Source organism: Acinonyx jubatus, chromosome F2 (genome assembly GCF_027475565.1).
Source record: "Acinonyx jubatus isolate Ajub_Pintada_27869175 chromosome F2, VMU_Ajub_asm_v1.0, whole genome shotgun sequence".
In the NCBI taxonomy this organism is placed as follows: domain Eukaryota; kingdom Metazoa; phylum Chordata; class Mammalia; order Carnivora; family Felidae; genus Acinonyx; species Acinonyx jubatus.
Genome location: NC_069394.1, coordinates 71,769,396 through 71,787,833, shown reverse-complemented (window position 1 = coordinate 71,787,833; position 18,438 = coordinate 71,769,396). Strand labels below are relative to the sequence as shown.

At 43.9% G+C, this 18,438-nt stretch overlaps 2 protein-coding genes across 3 annotated transcripts in view; both read right to left on the bottom strand.

Annotated features, from left to right (window-relative positions):
- Positions 1 to 14,879, bottom strand: part of TOX (thymocyte selection associated high mobility group box) — a 305,761-nt gene extending 290,882 nt beyond the window's left edge. Inside the window, exon 1 of one of the 2 annotated variants that reach the window (XM_027042918.2) lies at positions 14,498 to 14,879. In XM_027042918.2, the coding sequence (XP_026898719.1) occupies positions 14,498 to 14,599 (102 nt within the window). In that variant the 5' untranslated portion in view covers positions 14,600 to 14,879. The remainder of the gene's footprint in view (positions 1 to 14,497) is intronic. The other variant, XM_027042917.2, reaches the window with a different exon arrangement.
- Positions 14,880 to 14,943: 64 nt separating this feature from the next.
- LOC128312886 (uncharacterized) lies at positions 14,944 to 18,134 on the bottom strand. The gene is made up of 2 exons (XM_053208491.1): positions 17,528 to 18,134; positions 14,944 to 16,429 (listed from the first exon to the last, which is right to left on the bottom strand). Exon 2 carries the CDS (start codon positions 15,681 to 15,683, stop codon positions 15,075 to 15,077), a length of 609 nt encoding a protein of 202 aa, XP_053064466.1. The 5' UTR covers positions 15,684 to 16,429; positions 17,528 to 18,134; the 3' UTR covers positions 14,944 to 15,074.
- Positions 18,135 to 18,438: the final 304 nt, after the last annotated feature.

Genomic DNA, 18,438 nt, shown 5'->3' with positions numbered 1-18,438 from the left:
GCCCAATTTTTAAGACCAAGGGAAACGCCATCTCCTCCAGGAAGCAGCTTGGATTCCCCCAACTTCAATCCATCGTGTCGCTTGCCGTAACCCCCAGGACTCTGAGCACAGGCTTCACAACACAGCAATGACACCGCAGCTGTGTTCTGGGGACTGTATTCCTCCCTTGACCGGCCGCAGGGACGCAGGGGCCCCGGCTTGCTTGTCTCGGTGCCTGTCACTCAGCAGAAAGCTCTGTACACAGGTTTTGTCCAGTAAATGCTTTTCAATCTCCAGAAAGGAATTCAACGCACCTTATTAACAAAGCGCTGTGCTTCCTTAGAAGCGCATTCCAAATAAAAAGTCTGCTTCTTAGACTAAAATATTCTCATCTCATCCCTGCGCAAATATTTGTACGGGGACTGCATTAGAGCTACCTGAAAATAAGAAGTTATAATGGAAACAGTGACACCGCCTTAAGTGAGGCAACCGAAATAGGAACCGCTTTAATACTTTTACTGAAATGTTCTCTGCTTGATAAAGTTCATTACCAGAATATCATCTTTAAAAGTGAAATGCATTCAGCTGAGCCCTTTTTTTCATTTTGTAAATAGATTTCTCCTTGCCTGAGCTCTCAGTATAAAGCACAAAATTGTCTTCCAGAACATTAGAAAAATGTCACCCATACACAGAGCTAGATTTTTAAAGTAAAAGAGAGTTTTCTTCTTCAGCGTTTTAAAGGTACAGGAGCGCCTTCATTATAGCAATCACCCTGCACCGCAAGCCGTAAGAAGGGCTGAATCACCAGCCTGCAATCTGCTAGGTTCTAAAATGTGTTGAGATAACATATTAGAACCCAGAACAAAGTTAAGTCCCACGGGATATCCTAAGGCCATAAAGTCACCATCTTTTCAACATGACCCTACTTATTCCTATGGTCTATTTAAAATGACCCTGGCACTAATCTTTTTCTCACCTCCTCAAAATGACACAGAAAAGTAGCTATGTGGTAACTTTACAACCCAAGTGCCCAATTTTCACATCACGCCAATGAAAAATTATATAAGCACATTCGTTGCATGTTTTTGTTTTCTTTTGTTTTGTTTTCACATTAGTAAGCTCTTGAGTGGTCAGGGGTTACTATAGCCGGAGTTTCTTCACAGAGTAAGTTCTCCCCCACTTTGAACACCTCACGCGTGTTGGGGTGAGACATCTCAACGAGATAAATGGTGCATTACCACCACTGCCACTGAGCCAAGAAGTGACAGCAGAAATGAATCTTTTGACCTTTCTGTTTTCAGCAGAGGAGTTATTTTTCTAAGAAATGAACATTCATACATTTATTAATGTCACTTTACCATAAGCACTGCATTCTGGCTGTTTTTAACCAAAATTCAGATACACTTTCGTGACTCTTGCACCTCTCAGAAATACATCCTTTCTTCCCCACCCAGCCACCCCCAGACCTTTTCTAAAGATTGCAAGTTATAGAAAGGCAATTGACCTCAGTAACTTTTTCCGCTGGCTTCCATTTTTTCCTTTCTTTTCAAAGCCCTCTTTAGGGAAAAAAAAGGAAAAAAAGAAAGATAAACACACTTCATGTAACAAGTGCCATAAGAAAAATATGTTCCGGCAGACTTTTCCTAACTTGTAACTCAAAAGAATTTACATCATCTAAGTGTAAGTGCAAAGAGGAGAAGAAAGAAATCTCAAAATGGATTTTTGTTCCACTTTCAAACTCCGAGGCTAAGGGAACACAAGGGTTTCACTTCAGAAATGAATAACGAATGACTTCAGTACACATACACCTTTCTCTTTTTGGAAATACTGCACATAAAAGAGCATTTTTTGGCACGGCTGACCTGCAGAGATATGGAGCTAAGCAGAGTCATGAATTCACTCACTCTGATATGCACACATGATACGCAATTAAAATCTCCATTCACATTCCTGCCGGGTTGTCAATCATGAGGAAAGCCTTTTTGACAACATTCAGCGAAGCGTACCGACTAACCGCTCAACAGGAACTTAAACAGTAACAGCTTTTGTTACTAGCAAGAACGAATTTCTTACCAAGATTGGGTTCAGTTTCTAAGAAATCATTATGCTCTGAATTTTAGGGCCTTTCATTAAAAATGAAAATGTGTCAAAAAGATTTTGTATGGCCAGCTACGTGATGTAATATCTAGAAAACAAGAGATACACACACACACACACACACACACACACACACACACACACATACAATTCCAGCCTTTTCAACTTGGCAGAATCTTTTTTAACTTTTCCCATGTAGAACAATGAACAATGATCTTATAAAGCAGTTGACTGGGGGGAAACGTGACGTTTCTAATTCATTCTGAAGTTTTTCCCTGGTATTTTACAACTTTTCAAATAGATCGGGACACTAATCTCACTTGAAAAGTGACTGACCGGTTTACAAACTAATGGGAAAGCGACTTTTTTTAATCATAAGAAGAATATTTAGCATGTCAGGAAATATCACATGCATCAAACCTTTCAATTTATGGAGCTCTACAGAAAACATTATGCACATAAATTCTTTCCAGATGAACCCAGAAGGTGCTCTGCTCATAACTTACTTTCTGTGGAACATCTAATCAAAGACTGTGCCCTTCATAATAGCACATTAGTGTGCTTTAAAGTCATAAATCCACAAAAACAGGGCCCAGTAAAATTGAATAGAGGATACCAGTTCATCTGCTGCCGTGTCTGCTTTGAGCAACTAACCTTGGATTACAAATTTGAAACAAGTTAATACTATCAGATATTGAAATATTTGTCTTCTTCCTTATCGTGCTCTGTAACTGAGAGAGCAGATGCATTCTGACCATTAGCAGTCATGACAAATTGCCTTGCTAATGAACGTTACACACTGAAAGTGCCATAGCTGATTAATCTACAATTTCCCACTACCAGAGAGAGAGTGGGTTACTCCAGCAGAGGGCAACTCTGATATTCTGCCAACAGGCCTCCAGGGCACAGTGTGATATTTAGAACAACACTCTAAATTCCATATGAACAAATTCTGAAAGCCTATGTGTATACAACAGGTTTTTAAAGAACATTAGATAATACAGCTTAGGTTGTAGCTGATGAGCCGTGAAAAATGGATGTGTTTTAACTATTTGGTTTCCTGGCAAGTACGTGTGAAAGAATACTCTCTGGTCTGGGTTTCTCGCTCTCTCTCTCTCCCTCTCTCCTTCCCTTTCCCCGCCCCCAAAACATTGGGTGTGCTTTGCATTTCACATAAAATCTTTCTTTTGTCAGTTCCTTTGTTGGTGCAAAATTAGCAGTAGTTCAAATTCAAAGTACTCCTATTCATTTACTGACCAATGTCATTCTAGTTCACATCACCAGCGAGCTAAGCTCTAAAAAACATAAAAGACTTGCTTCGCCACTGACGAATCATGTGTACATTTTTACAGAGCTTAAACTTTAATGCTTTCCCTGAAACTAACAATACAGTATATCTTATCATTCCTTTTTCACAAGCAGGCAGCTGCTGAAACGCTTGCCACTTCAAAATATCAATTGCTTGCCAGAGTTTTCCTCAACACACCCTGTCAAACTCATGTATATTGTACAATGAAAATGGTGCAGGCTGAAAGCTAGAAATTGTGTCAAATTCTGCTGTAAGGGTATGATGTGCAAAGAACAATGTATGACAACCGTAGAGACTACAAACAATGGCACTGGAGCCAGGGACTTCATAGATCACAACTGCGCCTGTACATATTTTATTGTAGGCATTATATATTTAAAGCATGACAAATGTACCATTGTACATTATGTGCTGCACAAATGGGAGCTCCTCCCCCTAGTTCGCTTTTTGCATTTCTCCTGATGATGGAAACACAGTTGAGTTTCATTTCTTTTTCTTCTCTTAAAACATTTAAGGCTCTCAAATCATAAAGGAAGGAGACACACACACACGCACGCACGCACGCGCACACACACACAAGGTTATCAAAACGAGTAAGAGAAAACAGAGACAATAATACAAGATGGGAAAATGAGATCTATTTGTTCACTTAACATTTTGGCTCCTCTCTGAGGACACAAAAGCAAGGATTATCTTAAACACTAACCAAAGGTATCAAGAGAACTACACTATCACTGTGCCTATAAATTGTTGTCTACCTAATTTTAATGCAGATAAGTGCTAGCTTATTGATTTGCACGATTTTCTAGCAAAATGGAAATCCCACGTGAATGTGTTCTTTGTGTGCAGAAAATATGGTTTAAGAAGCTTTTACTATTATTGCCTTCTTATGCCAAAAGAACAATTAAGCAAATAATATTTCACTACTCTATCGGGCTCATAACCCAGCACCGATTCCTGTTTGTTTAGATTATAAATAGCCTTTCCCATTTCCCACTTTGCTCCGTTTACTTTAAATGATTCTGGTTATTGAGAAGTTGTTTTTCTTCCAAATGTCTCCTTACAGAACATATAAAATCTGAAAACATTCTCACTTTGGAGCACACCTACTTAATTATAAAGGGGCTCATGGCTACAACAGCCCTACCCTAATTCAGTCAATGACTGAAAATGGGGCACATGTTTATGGGAGAAAATTAGCGTGAATATGTATGTATTCCTCTCCTCTGTGACCTCGCTTAGGTTACAAAACCTTGATCACACAAGTAGCTTGGAGTGGAATTAACTGGCTCGAGGCTAAGGAAAATGAACAGATACGCTTTTAAGGTGTTAATAAATATTTTGGAAAGAGATTAGGTGGTTGAGGTGCTTAGGGGTGCTGACCTTTGGTGTGTTGATTAGTGGGACAATGATGCATTATTAACACACAGCAGCTGTACCTGAAATGCTGCCATGAATATAATAGCCTTTTATAGCCATCAGGGGAGTGAGGTAGGAGGCCTTTATTAACCACTAGACATGATTAGCACATTATGTGAACTTTAGTAGGCAAATTATCTCTTATTGAAATATAATGTTGGTTATAACTAATTGTAAACATGATTTTTAAAACTTCCTAGCGACCAACTCTAGATCTCACTACCATTCAGCTCATTATTGGCCAGTAAGGAAAACGTGTTCTGTTGTGGGAGGCACCCACAGGGGCTGAATCTCAAAAGGCAGGTAGTGGCAGTCACTGAAGGCTGACTTTAAAACTATTTGGCATTACAAGTTCAGGGATATTAGCATACATGCAAACTTTCTGTCTCTAATTAAGTAAAACTGCTCATGAACTAGAAAAGCTGCTTTGGGATTTTTCTTCCTCTTTATTTCTTTAAGCAGTTCTTAAAAGATTAGTTTTGCAGTAAATTTTTGAGAGTTACCTTGAAAAGTAACAGCATAATTTATTTCAAAAAGCTTAATTTTGGGAGAGAAAAGATTATCCCATTAGCCTTAGTAACTGAACATAGCGTGGAGAGTCCATTATGAACAGTCTTTTATGCCCTGGCAGAAAGTCATTAACATAAAATAAATCATTAGCTTTGATATTAAGCTTCTACTATCTGCAGGTTTCTATGATTAATGTTCATGACTGTATCTGCCAAATGATAAAATATACTTTTTGTTGAAAGGTTATCCTGACTCTTTATTAGTAACATTTCTCTTTATACAATTGTTGCTGGCATTTGGGGCTGAGGCATATTGGCATAGAAAAGAAGAGCTGGGTTTTTTTATATGCACGAAGACGCCAATGCATACCACACTTTACACTTTACCCATCTTTTTTTTTTAATTAACCATTTAATCGAGTTGAAAGACTTGAGAAAATCAGGTGGTGCACAGATATGTTTTCAGTGTAATTGGACTACCTTTAGACCCGGTTGGTCCGTGCGTTAATTTATCTTGTACATTGCATTTTGCATCTCTGACCCATATATCAGAAGAAGGTGGGGGGGCACCTTGCTTTCCTGAAGTCAGGAACTGAAAGCGGGCATTCCCCTCTGCAGCTATGGTATTCAACTTTTGCCTTACCTTCTTACCCTGCAACAGCTCCCACCTGAAGCTTCTCCCACTAGGTGCAGTATAGACTCCTATCGTGGAGAGGGAGCAGAAGGCCCCTGGGGGTGGGGGGGGGGACGTATCAATATATAAAAGAGGGGGGAGTACAGACTCATCCACACAAGTTCCACTTTCCCCAATTCACCTGTGAACCTCAACAAAGGTTACCTTTTTCACTCCCCTGCTGAAGGAATCACTTCTCTACAACTTTGGAAAACACACTGATTTCACTAGAGTAGCAGAAATACAAGAAACGGGCCGAGAACACAGTATTTTTCTAAGGTCTACCTTTGTTTGAAGTTTTGAACGTCTTTCACTACAGGATTTCAAAATAATCTGCCTCTGTTGACTCCTTAATTCTCATAAGGCTTCCTTGATACAAATATAAATTATTTTCTGTAGTGGTTACATGGCAGATTGGGACACTGGTGGATTAAAGGTTTTGGTGGTGTCAGAACTTTTACCAGACGCAAGGAAGTCAGGCTTCTAAAGAGAACAGAAAACAGAGGGGGAGGGATCATGTCCTTTTCATGCTTGTATTTATTTTGCCTGGGGAGTAAGTCAACACAGGTTTAAGGGCCCTCAGTTTTTATCTCAAATCTTGAACAAAAAGGAGTCTTTTCCTCATAGAGGCCTATGGTTTTCCTCAGAAAGATCTAGTTCCTCAATCCTATCAGGTTGTAATATGCCTAATTAAAGCCCTGGCATTGGAAAATATCTTCTCTCGTGAAATATGGCGAAGTTTCTTAAAATGGAGTGGTAATGAGGCATTCCTATTAGCTAGTATGATTTCCCTTGTTGTTATTGTTGCACACAATGACAGATTCTGCCAGTTAGGATAAATTCCTATGCATTTACGGCCAGAAATATATCCAGAACATTAGAAACACATAAAAACACACACTCACCCAACCACACACACCACACACACACCACACACCCCGATTTTCCTGGGTAGGTAACCTCCAAATAGGTTCTCAAAGCCTTCAATGGAAAGGTATTTTATGTAGAAGGCTCACATTGTCATTGGTGTGGATCAGATACATATCATTTGCAGGTCTACGTAGTAACTCAAAATACTTTATATTTTCTTGGCCACCAGCAAAGCTTCTTATCAACCAACCACGGCCTTACTTTAATTAGGAGTTCCTTTCAAGAATTTCATAAAAGCACATAACTCAGGAATGAAAACCAATAAATACTTGGCTAACGCAGAAGCGTTTAAAACCCCAAAGTGAAAAATGGACAAACAGAAAAGCATTAACAGGAAAACTGGTTTCATGACCTTTGGTATTATAAATATGTATAAACGATGATTTTTCTTGAAGAAAATGGAAATCTGAAGATAGCTTTTAAAAGTTCGCTTTAAAATTGTTCATCAAGTAGGGCAAACTTTCCATAGGTCAAACTCTAGAGGTCTGGAAAAATATTGGTACTTCCTGTCATGAAAGAGCAGGGGGGGTTTCCTTCTGGCATTTTCTTCCTTCTGGTCTTTTCCGCTGCACCATGAACATCCAAGCACAGAGCAATAGAATGTTCCCATTTTCAAAATGAATGCTATAGGGAGAAATATGTTATAACTAGGAAAGCTCATTCAGGTTAATGTGAATTCCACGTCTCAAAGTATTACAGAAGAAGTACTATAATTAACAGTCTGCTGGCACTTCCATTATAAACCACATTTCTAAGCAGTTTGTAACTCAACAGTTTTTAATGAGAAATTGCTCTTCGGGATGAAACTTGGCATGCGTGGTTTAAAACAAAAAATTCTCAAATTCATTAGGGCAGATGTGAGCTGTATCGTCTTGGCACTCCAGCTTCCTAACGGACAGTCCATTTAACACAACTCAGTATCGACTGCTGGTCCCATCAACGAATGGAGACCACAGGCTGTCTGACTCTGGGAAGTGCGCCTTCAAAGAAAGCGATCAATTGAAAAACCCCGTATCAATGACACCAAAGTGGAAGTAAAGAACAGGCAAGAAAGTTATCTTTCACGTTGGAAGGAGTAAATATTCCCATGTTTAACTTTTGCTTAAGTTCACTTTAAACAAACCAAGTGACATTCAAGCATTTGGATTCTTCACATGGAAGCTCCTGGCAGGCAAGGACTGTATAGTTGGGGCCACAGTATTTATTAACTACGGTTTACTACAATCTTGTGTTCTCCTCAAGGTATGCATTTTAGATTCTGGGATGTGGTTGTATCCAATGTTAGTTTTAACTTAAACAATTGATAATATTTTTCAAATGGAATTGTTAAAACAGCACTGAATCAAGTCATAATCATTACATGTTATTTTTATTGAGATGCAACGTAAATATTCTGTGTTATGACTTCCCAGAAACCTTGAGATTCACATTCTGATAGCTAAAATGTAGGAGAAGTTATCTAAATTTGATTGAGTAAGTTCTGCTTGTCCAACTATTCCCATTTTAATTCTCTATGCGTATTCTGATGGCAACACGTAAGTCTGTCAACCCATTCACTTTCTGTAAGTATAACTCACCTAACTTACTGCATGCCAACTAAAAATCAGGAGACCACAGTACCACTTTCATATTTCATACTTCACAATCTAAGTAAGATTTCCCACTGAAAGGTATGTGTCCAGGAGCCGTTTCCATGCTCTAAATACACTGTGTTTAAAACGTGGGGGTGGGGGGAAGGGGAAAGGAGAAAACTCTGAGAGCTTAGAAATAACCACCATAGTTATTTTCCCTCACAGCATCCTATCTAAGTTTCCTTGGTCTATTATTGTATGACCCTATGTCATATTCACTCAGATGGGGAAATGGAGAAAAGGAGACTAGCCTAATTTGGGATTTTAAAAAGTGGACAGGAGCCTGAAGACCGGCAGATTCTCATTTCCTTAACCAGAAAATATGGTCAGGTACTGGAAGAAGAATGGATAAGTTAACATGATAATGGTAACAGGGATGGCAAACAGAAAAGGGGGCTTGCTCAACAAGATGACCGCCATGGGGAGCCATGTTCCTGAGGAGGGGGAGAAGAGTTCACCTTAGAAAGTACAGATCTCCCAGGTTCAATTTAAGATTAGGGCAGAGTGAAGCAAGCGTGACAGGCTGTTCCAGGATTGGAGATGTTTGGGAAGAGGTGAGGGGGAAGGAGGGAAGAGGCACAAGTCACACAGACTGACCTGCCCTGAGGGCAGCCTTCTTCTAAACAGTACAGGAAGGATCGCCACTAGTTGAGAACTATCCCCAGGGTGTTTTCCACTTTCTCGTATCCTAGCAAAATGTTGGAAAATCCTAGAGTAAATCATCCTTCATAGCTCAATAAGATTTCCCTCCAATTCTCTAAGTTATCCCTCTCTTGAACTGAGCCCACCACAAAAAAGTATGATCACAAAAATAGTTCCACACATCAGAACCAGTATGTGAGACCCAGTTTGGGGTCCAAGGAGGCCACTGTGGAACTGGGAACTTTCCCCTACTTCTTCAGGTTCAAGTACCTCACTTCTTTCCTGTTCTCACATCCCTTGCAATCACATCATTTCAAAAAGATCTACGATAAGCAGCCTATTAGATAATATTTAAATATCAGCTTAGTCTTCCTAAGGAAAATATTAAAGTGATTGTTAATATCATCATTCAGTAACTTTAAAAATGCATGACAAACTGTGAGAATACTAAGCCATGTAAGCTATGTTAAAAAATAGCATTTGAGGGGTGCCTGGGTACCTCAGTCGGCTAAGTGTCTGACTCTTGATTTTGGCTCAGGTCATGATCTCACAGTCGTGGGATCAAGCACTGTGCTGAGCTCCACACTGAGCCTGGAGCCTGCTTGGGATTCTCCCCGCCCCCCCTCACTGCCATCTCCCCCATGCCTCAAAATGAATAAATAAACTTTAAAAAATAGCATTTGATCTCTCCAAAACTCGTAACTATAATTTCTGGGTGGACATTTAAAATTGGAATTTGTGACAGCGAAATATCCCACAAAGTCAAGACAGCTACATTTGAGGTTTCTGTAGATCTGATTTAGTGGCCAAAACCATATGACGGTTTGTTTTATGCTTTCTTACCCATACAAAATTTATTTGAAACATATTTAAAGACCTCAAAACTTAAGAAAGATCCAGCCAATAAAATCCCCAGGGGAGTTTTAATCACACTAATGACGTCCTAAGTATCAGCTATGAATTTCCTCAAGTCCTGGAAGTTATGGAGGTAGACAGAGAACTAATCAAGCATGATGCTCTAAATTGCTTATAACCCTCCCCTTCCTCCTCCTCCTCCTTCTCCTTCTCCCATCCTCCTCTTTTTTCTTACATTTATTAATTAAAGTAGGAATAATGACTCCGCCTTCATTGTTTGCCTATCCGGTATTTTAGATGTGATGCGCTTTGTCACGTTAAAGTACAACCCATAACGCTCGAACTAAATAGGAAAATAAGCTCAAAGGAGATTCTGCAGAGACAATAATGAATCCTGTTTTTCTCAAAAGTTCTCAAGTGTTTAATGTTAGTGCTGACATTTCAACGCTGAGTTCATCACACATAGGTCCTTCTTCCTATGTTTATAGGAAAAGATTATACACTGTCCTTCCTCATTTCAATGACAAAAGCCCAACAATCCCCAACGGCCATTATTCTTCACTCTGTATATAACCAGCATTAAGCATGGGTTTGTATCTTGGACTTCCCTGTGTCTAAACCAACCAAAGAAAGATTCTGGACCCTATTCCACAAAAGCAACCACTGAGAAGAGTGAAGATCATTATTTCCTCTCCCACTGCTGGCAGAGGTCAGCATCTCTGTGATTAGCCATGTCATAACATCATTGTATTACCGCTCCTTATGTGGGCAGATACTGAGCAGTAACTGAACACATCACATCATTGTAAAAATGAAAAAGTGCCACTTCTTTGTCCCAATTTAGCATACAATCAGTGAAAACAATCTTTACAAATGACGCTGCACTAAGAAACTGAAAGGGACTGTTATTACTCCGTAGGTTTAGATTCAAACGCATGCTCTGACGTCTTCAACTAGGACAAAAAATAGGTCTATATTTTACTGCTGCACTCCAATCGTGAGCTCCTTTAATCTAATTTCAATTAAGGGATACAATGTTACTTAAAATAGTCTTAATTAGATGAAACGCAACTATGGTGCCATCTCTCAATGTCTGAAATGTAACCATGCTTTAAGTTCCAGGAGGTGAACCCTGTCACTTTCAGCCTGCATGTTCCTGTCCAGTCTAGGAACTACGCTGCTGTTTCAAAGGCTGACCTATATACAGCAACATGCCATCCATTCTGGCTGTTTGTAGAAGAGATGCCTCACACCGTTGCCATAACCAACATCGCCCGCATTGTTCTCACTTTTCTCCCGCAATGGGCTATGTGAAAATGGAGGCCAGTTTGCATAGTGATGTGTGCATAACGTAATGTGCTCTTACAATAGAGCAATGGTAGATTAAACTGTTTCCAAAAAAATTCCTCCCACGGAGTTTATGGACTGAAAAATGTAAGTAGTGTTTTGGCAATGCAGTGCCGGAGAGTGTCAGCAGGGTAACACAACCCCCTTTTAGTTTAGAGAAGCTTCAGGAAGAGGATATTCATTTTGTGGATTAGGGTCTCTTCTAACATTGAAAAAACGTCAGTGGGAAAACTATAGCCACAACTGCATGGTTCTGAACCGCATACAGATATTGGTTCCGCTGGGATTTATTAGCACACCGACTTTAACTGCAAAAGTGTTGGCAGATTTAAAATAAAGATAATTATTAATTTATGATCTTATCACCCTATTAAAAACAAATAACCTCACAAAGTGACTGCTTCTTGTAATAAACTGCATATTCATTACACCTCTGAAAGACACAAGGTTTACTTTGCAGTCTTGGCTCTCAGAGGGAAGGCTGATCCAACTTATTTTTACTAAATGTCGATACAGATTTCTGATTTCACATCTTCCAAACTTCTGTCCATCTTCCCTGTCCCTGCAAATTCACTTGAGTCATCGCAGAAAATGAATGCTTGTTGACTACATTCTAAGCAACGAAAATAGCGGGGGTGGACAGAAATTGTGTATCAGTGTTAATCATGATGGAGTAGAAAAAAATTAGTGTCTGGGTTTTCTGGGGCCTAGCAAACCTACTCGGTATATTTGATATAATCGGGGATCAGTGACAAATATATTTGATAGACTGCTGTACAGAGAAAGGCAGGGGAAGGCATTCTTGGAGAAGCATTTCCATGAAGTCTCTTCCTACTATTAGAAGTATATCATGACTTTGCATCTTTAAAAATCCATTATTCCCTGGATAAGTTAAATAGAAGACTTGCAACAGGCCTATAGAAAGGGTGGCTAATTTGCATTTAAAAAGAACAGTTTGCTCCTCACACACGGGGGGACTTAAAAGGAACTTCAATGAGCTAGTAAAGAAATTCTGAAGACTTTGCAAATCAATTTATTCAATTCACAGCACAACCCACGAAAATTATTTAAAGCACTTAATTGGAAAATGATTTAATATATTGAAGTAATTCTTGATTTTCCAAAGCATTTAACTTTTAAATTAAATCTGACCCTACTATCACAAGAATGACGAGTGAAATGTGTATCCAAGTCGTTGCCTTCTTTTTGGAGCCTAAAATCACCATAAATTTAATAAGATTTGTCCAGTTTCATCGCCAAAATGGTTCTGACCTTTTGGTTCTGGTTACAACTGTGGAATATGTGTTTACGATCCAGGATAGGTCTGCTACTTTATTATTTTTATTAGTATTAGTGATAGTTTATGAGCCACATAGAACTTTACAAACACAAAATACTTGCTTATAAAAAGGCAAAACAGATTCTAGAATGGGAGAACTAGGCAACTGACAAATAATGAAACTTCACACAAACTTCTCTTGTCAAAGTTACCGGAGCTTTCCAGCCTGTTCCTAGCTAAAGAGCTCTCTCTGTGTGATAAAATACCTTTCTGCCTTGCCCAAGACTAGATTTCCTTCGTTCCAAACTTCCCTATCCATCATCGGCATACATTTCCATCCCTTTTACTGAGCCTTACACAACATCAAGGAGCTTCAGCACGGAGTGGTATCTGCGGCTCACTTAAGTCACAGTCGTGTGTGTGTGTGTGTGTGTGTGTGTGTGTATGTCTCGACTGACCAAGACGCGGAGCTGCGAGGCGGTTGCGTGGTGGAGAGCCCCGGGGGCTAAGGATGCAGCGCGCTAAATACCTCTGTATCACGTAAGAAAGCTGTTTGATGATGCCTCGCTCCCAGGCAAATACTAGAAGTCCCAAGGATTTACACAGTGGAATTCACCGAGGGGCCAGCATGGAATCGCTTGCAGGAGATAGAGAATCAGGCAGGTTGAGCGGGAGCTGGGCGTCTAAACCACTCGCGCCGTGTCTCCGAGAGCTCACTTCTCCCCGCCGACGTTCACCCGGCGGGACCGCTTAACACACGTCCAATGAGCCCGAGGCGAGGACAGCCGTGGCCCTGCGGCCGCTCTCGGGAAACCGGTCCCTGCGCGTCCTCCCTCTCGGGGCCGAGAGTTGGAGAAGCCTCGAGGGTAACCCCCTCCCTTCCTATCCCCTGACCATTCTATGGGACAAACGGGGCTCCGCCGTAGCTCTGCCGGCGCCCCCCCCCCCAACCCCCGCCTCGCCCCGGGCCAACCGCCCGGTTAGCCGCGCCAGGGTCCCCCGCGGCCTTGGCACCTGGGGTCACCGGGCTGGCGCGTACAGCCCAGACCGGGACCCTGCTCCAGCCCCGTGAGGAGTGCGGGAGCTTGGGACGCGAACTCAACGCGCTAGCCCGGCTTCTAACAAACTTGCAATTACCGCGCGCACCGCCACCCCCCCCCCCAAAGCGGGAGCTGTCCCCCAAACCCTGTTATCCCGCTGCACCCTGCACCCCGGCCCGCAGACCGGCGTCCGAACACCGGGCTCGGCCGCCCGAAAGGGTTTAGGAAAACAAAAGACTTGTGGAGCAATTTTCCCCGTGGGGGGCGGAGGCGTCTCCCTGGTCCCTGCACCCCGACTCCCGGCTGCTCCCCTGGCAACTAATCCCGGGCAGGGAAGCGGTGCCACGAGTCCCCGCAGCCCAAGAGAGGGCGGGAGGGAGAAGGGGAAACTAGAAAATAAACTGAGTTCTCTTACTCTCTGCCTCCGTTCCCGGACCCCAGACACACCCCCAAAGTATTCCGTGGTTTTCTCTTAATTTTTTTTTTTAAACGCCCCCCGGCAAACCTAGGCAGGGAGCCTCAGTCGCGAACAGCAGGAAGGAAAGAATCCGAGCAAATCGTGTCACTTTCCGCACAATCGCGGTGTTTGGCAAACCCCCGGAGCTGTGCTGCACGGTATTTACTACCCAAGCGCACGCAGGGCTGTAGCGGGCTGCGAGCCGAGCGCGCCCGGGACCGGCCTCCGCCGACCGGCCCCGGCAGCCGAGCCGGCCCGCCGCCGCCGCCGCCGCCCCCCTCCCGGGATCAAGCAGCAAGAACACGGTGGAAACAAAAGCAGAGCGTTCACCTTGTTGCAATAGTAGGGGTCCAGGCAGGGAGAAGGTCCCAGACAGGGAGCGTCGGGCGCAGCGGCGGGCTGGGCTGGAGGTGGATAAAATCTTACGTCCATTTCACTCTCACATCAAGCAACTCCTTTTCTTTTCCTTTTTTTAAAAAAAGTGTTCAGCAAAACAAGCTTAGACGGAACAGAGAGAGGTGTCTGGACTCAGGAGTAAAAGAAACACCTTCCTTCCCTCACATCCGTTTGTGGTTTGTTTAAGAAGAAGAGGAGAAAAAAAAAAAAGAAAAAAAAAAGAGGGGGGAAAAGCGCTCAACTCTCCCCCAAGCCGCGGCGCGCACCCGTCGGCGCCGAGCGCGCAGCCTGCTCCGCCGCCGCCTCCCGGCCCCGCCGCCACCGCCGCCGCCGCCGCCGCCGCCGCCACCGCCGCCGCCGCCGCCGCCGGGCAGGTAACTTCATGCGCTCATTGTCCCCCCGCCCGCCCCCCCCATCCCCGCCTCCCGCGCCCCTCGCCGCCCGGCACACGCGCTCGCGCTCGGGCTCTAGGTCCTGGGCGTTTTATTGGAGTCTCTGAGTTGCTCTGCTTTTAGTTTATTTTCTCCACCTTGGAGGCCTGGGATGGGGGGGGGGGGGGAGGAATGAAGAGGGGGACAGGGCGGGAGTGGGGGGGGAGGGGGTGAACGCCCCGGGCCGGGCGGGGTAGGGTGCGCGGCAGGACGCGGGGCTGCTCGCGGCCCAATGGCTGCGGCGTGGGGCTGGGGGCCGGGGGCCGGAGGAGGGAGGAGCGGAGAAGGAGGAGGAGAGCGCGGCCGGGACCGGGCCGGGGCGGCGGGACCCCGCCGAGCCTCCGCCGTGCCCGAGCCGCGCTCCTCTCGGCCAGCGCGTCGCACACAAAGGGGCTGCGGAGCCCTAGCCACCGGCCGCCCCGGGGCACGGCGGGGAGCGCGCAGCAAGGGGGCGCTGTGGCGCACCCCGCCCCGCAGCCCCGCCCCCGGGCCCGCCCTGGCCCCACCCCGCTCCCACCGCCCGCTCCGCGGCGGTCCCCACCTTTTTCTCTGCCTCCGCCACCTCCCCTTGCGTGGCCTTCCCCACTCCTGTCTCTGCGCCCCCACCCTTCTCCCAGCCCCTGGTGGTGGTGACTATAACACGCAGCGCCGGTCCTGGGGACCAGGAACCCGCAGGGAGCGCGAATCATCCGTGCGCTGTAATGGGCTACTGGGCTAGGGACAGGAAAGGACTGCAGGGTGTGAATGGGCTTAGGAGTCTCCTCCTTTCTGTTGCTCCCTTCTGCCCGCAGCCCTCACCTCCCAAAGATCTGTGCCCCACTGGAAGGTTTGCAAGGCTAGGGCTACCTGAGAAACTTTAAGAAGACCACAGGGGTAAGTCAAAGTGTAAATAGGGAAACGGTCATCAGCACACACGATCAGGCTAGAGGGAAAACACGTGGGCTTGGTAGTTGCCCCGGGTGAGATTCTTGTCTCTTAAAATTGGAAGCCCAGTGATGCTCTTGGAGAGGCACAGAACGCCTGGAATCAGCCTCCCTCGGGTAGGTGAGTGCGGGGAGGAAATCACCAATCATGGTTTCCCTCCTTACCTCTAAAACACAGGAACTTGCAGCTTCGTTTTTCCAGATGACGGGGGTGGGGAAATAGGTAAGTCTTGGCTGTAGGCCAACAGATTCATCCCTGAGGCTCTGTCCTTGGTGGGAAGTCCAGGCAGGAGATGGTTATATTTACCTTCCCGGGAGGAAGCACCCCTGCACACTAGGGCCCAAGACCCCACAAAGGGAACCTGGAAGTACTTCGTTCCACTTGTTTCTGGCGCCAAGGAGGATGCTAAGAACATTTTCCCACTCCACACAACTTTACAGTGCATGTTGATTGCCAACTGCTCCGTGCAACTTTCTCACAGCTATGTCGCTACCTCTGCAATTGAGAGCACCTGTCAGGTACAATCAGAGAGAGCTGGAAGAAAATCTATGAAGAAAGTATAAGAAACGGTAACATCGTTGGGCGTCTGCGTGGCTTTTCAGGAACCTTTTGCTAAACATTGCTTTGTAGTTTTTGCATCTTTCCACCCCCCCCACCGCCGCCCTTAAACCATTGTTTTCTTTCTTCTCGCCATCATTTTTAGAAGTAGCAAAAACCCAGCCTTTTCCATATCTCAAGATTGACATGGTGGAAATTGCATAGGGGAGAGAGCAGTAAGAAAAAAAGAATTCCTCTCCTCTGGATTCAGAAGAACCTCCACATTTACAGGTCCTTCAAGGTACAAAATGAAAGTAAGAAACAGAAAATGTTTCTCCTCTTAATAAAGGTCTTTATGATAAAATTTCGATGAGGTTTCGTGTTTTGTAATGTCAATGTTCAAATTCAATTGTAGATGCTAAAATATGCTTATATATGTGTATTTCCACAAGTTAAAAAAAAGCTTTTGGGTTGACATTAAATATTTCCAAACTTAAATTTCTGTCATCAGTTCAGCATTTATTATTACCAACCTACAACATTATTTCAAAATTCTACAAACTTCCTTAGAATCCATAATTGATGCCTGTTTGATAGCTCTGTGAGCATCAGGAAGATGAAACGGTTCAGGGCAGGAACAATATCATTGTCAACATCCTGACACCTAGGGAAGACAGTGATTTCTGTAGACCTACTACTTTCCTCTGCCTTGTGAGGGAAAACCCAAGTGCATGGGAACTGTGTCCCTCTATCCAGCTTGGGCCCGGTTTCTTCCATGTGCAGTCAGTGGAGTCAAAGTGATATGTCCGTGCCTGGTGTGGTGTGAGGGGCAGGAAAGTGAACTCTTGATTACAAAAGCTCTTAACTCCAACTACTCAGACATGGAGAGTAGACCATGAAGGTCAACTTCACGGAGGATGGGAACGAACATGGGGGCCATGATCAGTCGTGCCTACATGATGAAGTCTCCATAAAAATCCCGAAAGTTCAGGATCCATAGAGCTTCTGGGTTGATGACCACATGGAAATGAGGGAGAGTGGTGTGCCAGGACACAACATGGAATCCCCGTACCTTTTCTCACATCTCCTTCCCTTCCATCTGGATGTTCGACTGCATCCTCCATGATATCCTTTCATGATAAATCGGTAAACGGTAAGTAAGCTGTTTTCTGGAGTCGTATGAGCCACTCTAATAAATTAATCACGCCCGAGGAGGGGGGGTCATGGGGAAACTCTGATTGATGGCTGATCCGTCAGAAGCATAGGCTTGCAGTGGGCATCTCAAGCGGTCGGGACAGTGTAGGCAGTTGAGCCCTGAGCCTGTGGGATCTGATGCTGTGTCCGGGTAGGTGCCATCAGAATTGAGTTAAATGGTAGCTCAGCTGGTGTGACAGACCTGCTTGCGTTTTCCCAACTCAGGCAGAAATGGGAGCTGTTGGTTACAAAAAAGAAAAAAAAGTCTCTCAACTCCAATCGTTCGTACATGGAGAGAAGACTGTGAAGATCATCTCAGTGTGATCTTAAAAACAAAAAACAAAACTCTCCTTTTAATGCTCTACCCAAGGCCTATCAGATACCGAATGGGAGCAGTTCTGCCAAGAAAAAATTAGGGGAAGTTACATAGCTAAACCCGTGAGTAAATCTTATTGATTTGGGAGATACAATAGTGGAGAGGCGTTACATTATTTTTCAATTTCTAGGACATCAAACTCTGTATCATGGCAACGCTTACTAATTTATTTTGTCCATCCATTTGTTTGTACATTATTCAACAAGCCTGTAAGCAGAGCAAAGCACTATGCTATGTGTTGTGTATAGGTTGACATGGAAAAACAAATCACTTAAAAGAGATTCTACTTTAGATGTGTTTAAGTCTTCTAGAGTAGTATTTCCAACTTAGCCCTGTCAGTGGAATCACCCTAGAAGCTTTGAAAAATACTCATGCCTGGGCTCCTCCCCCATAGGTTCTGGTTCAATCTATTT

Coding starts and splice junctions, on each gene's coding strand:
- LOC128312886 (XM_053208491.1), bottom strand. CDS start 15,683: ATGATTCGCGCTCCCTGCGGGTTCCTGGTCCCCAGGACCGGCGCTGCG.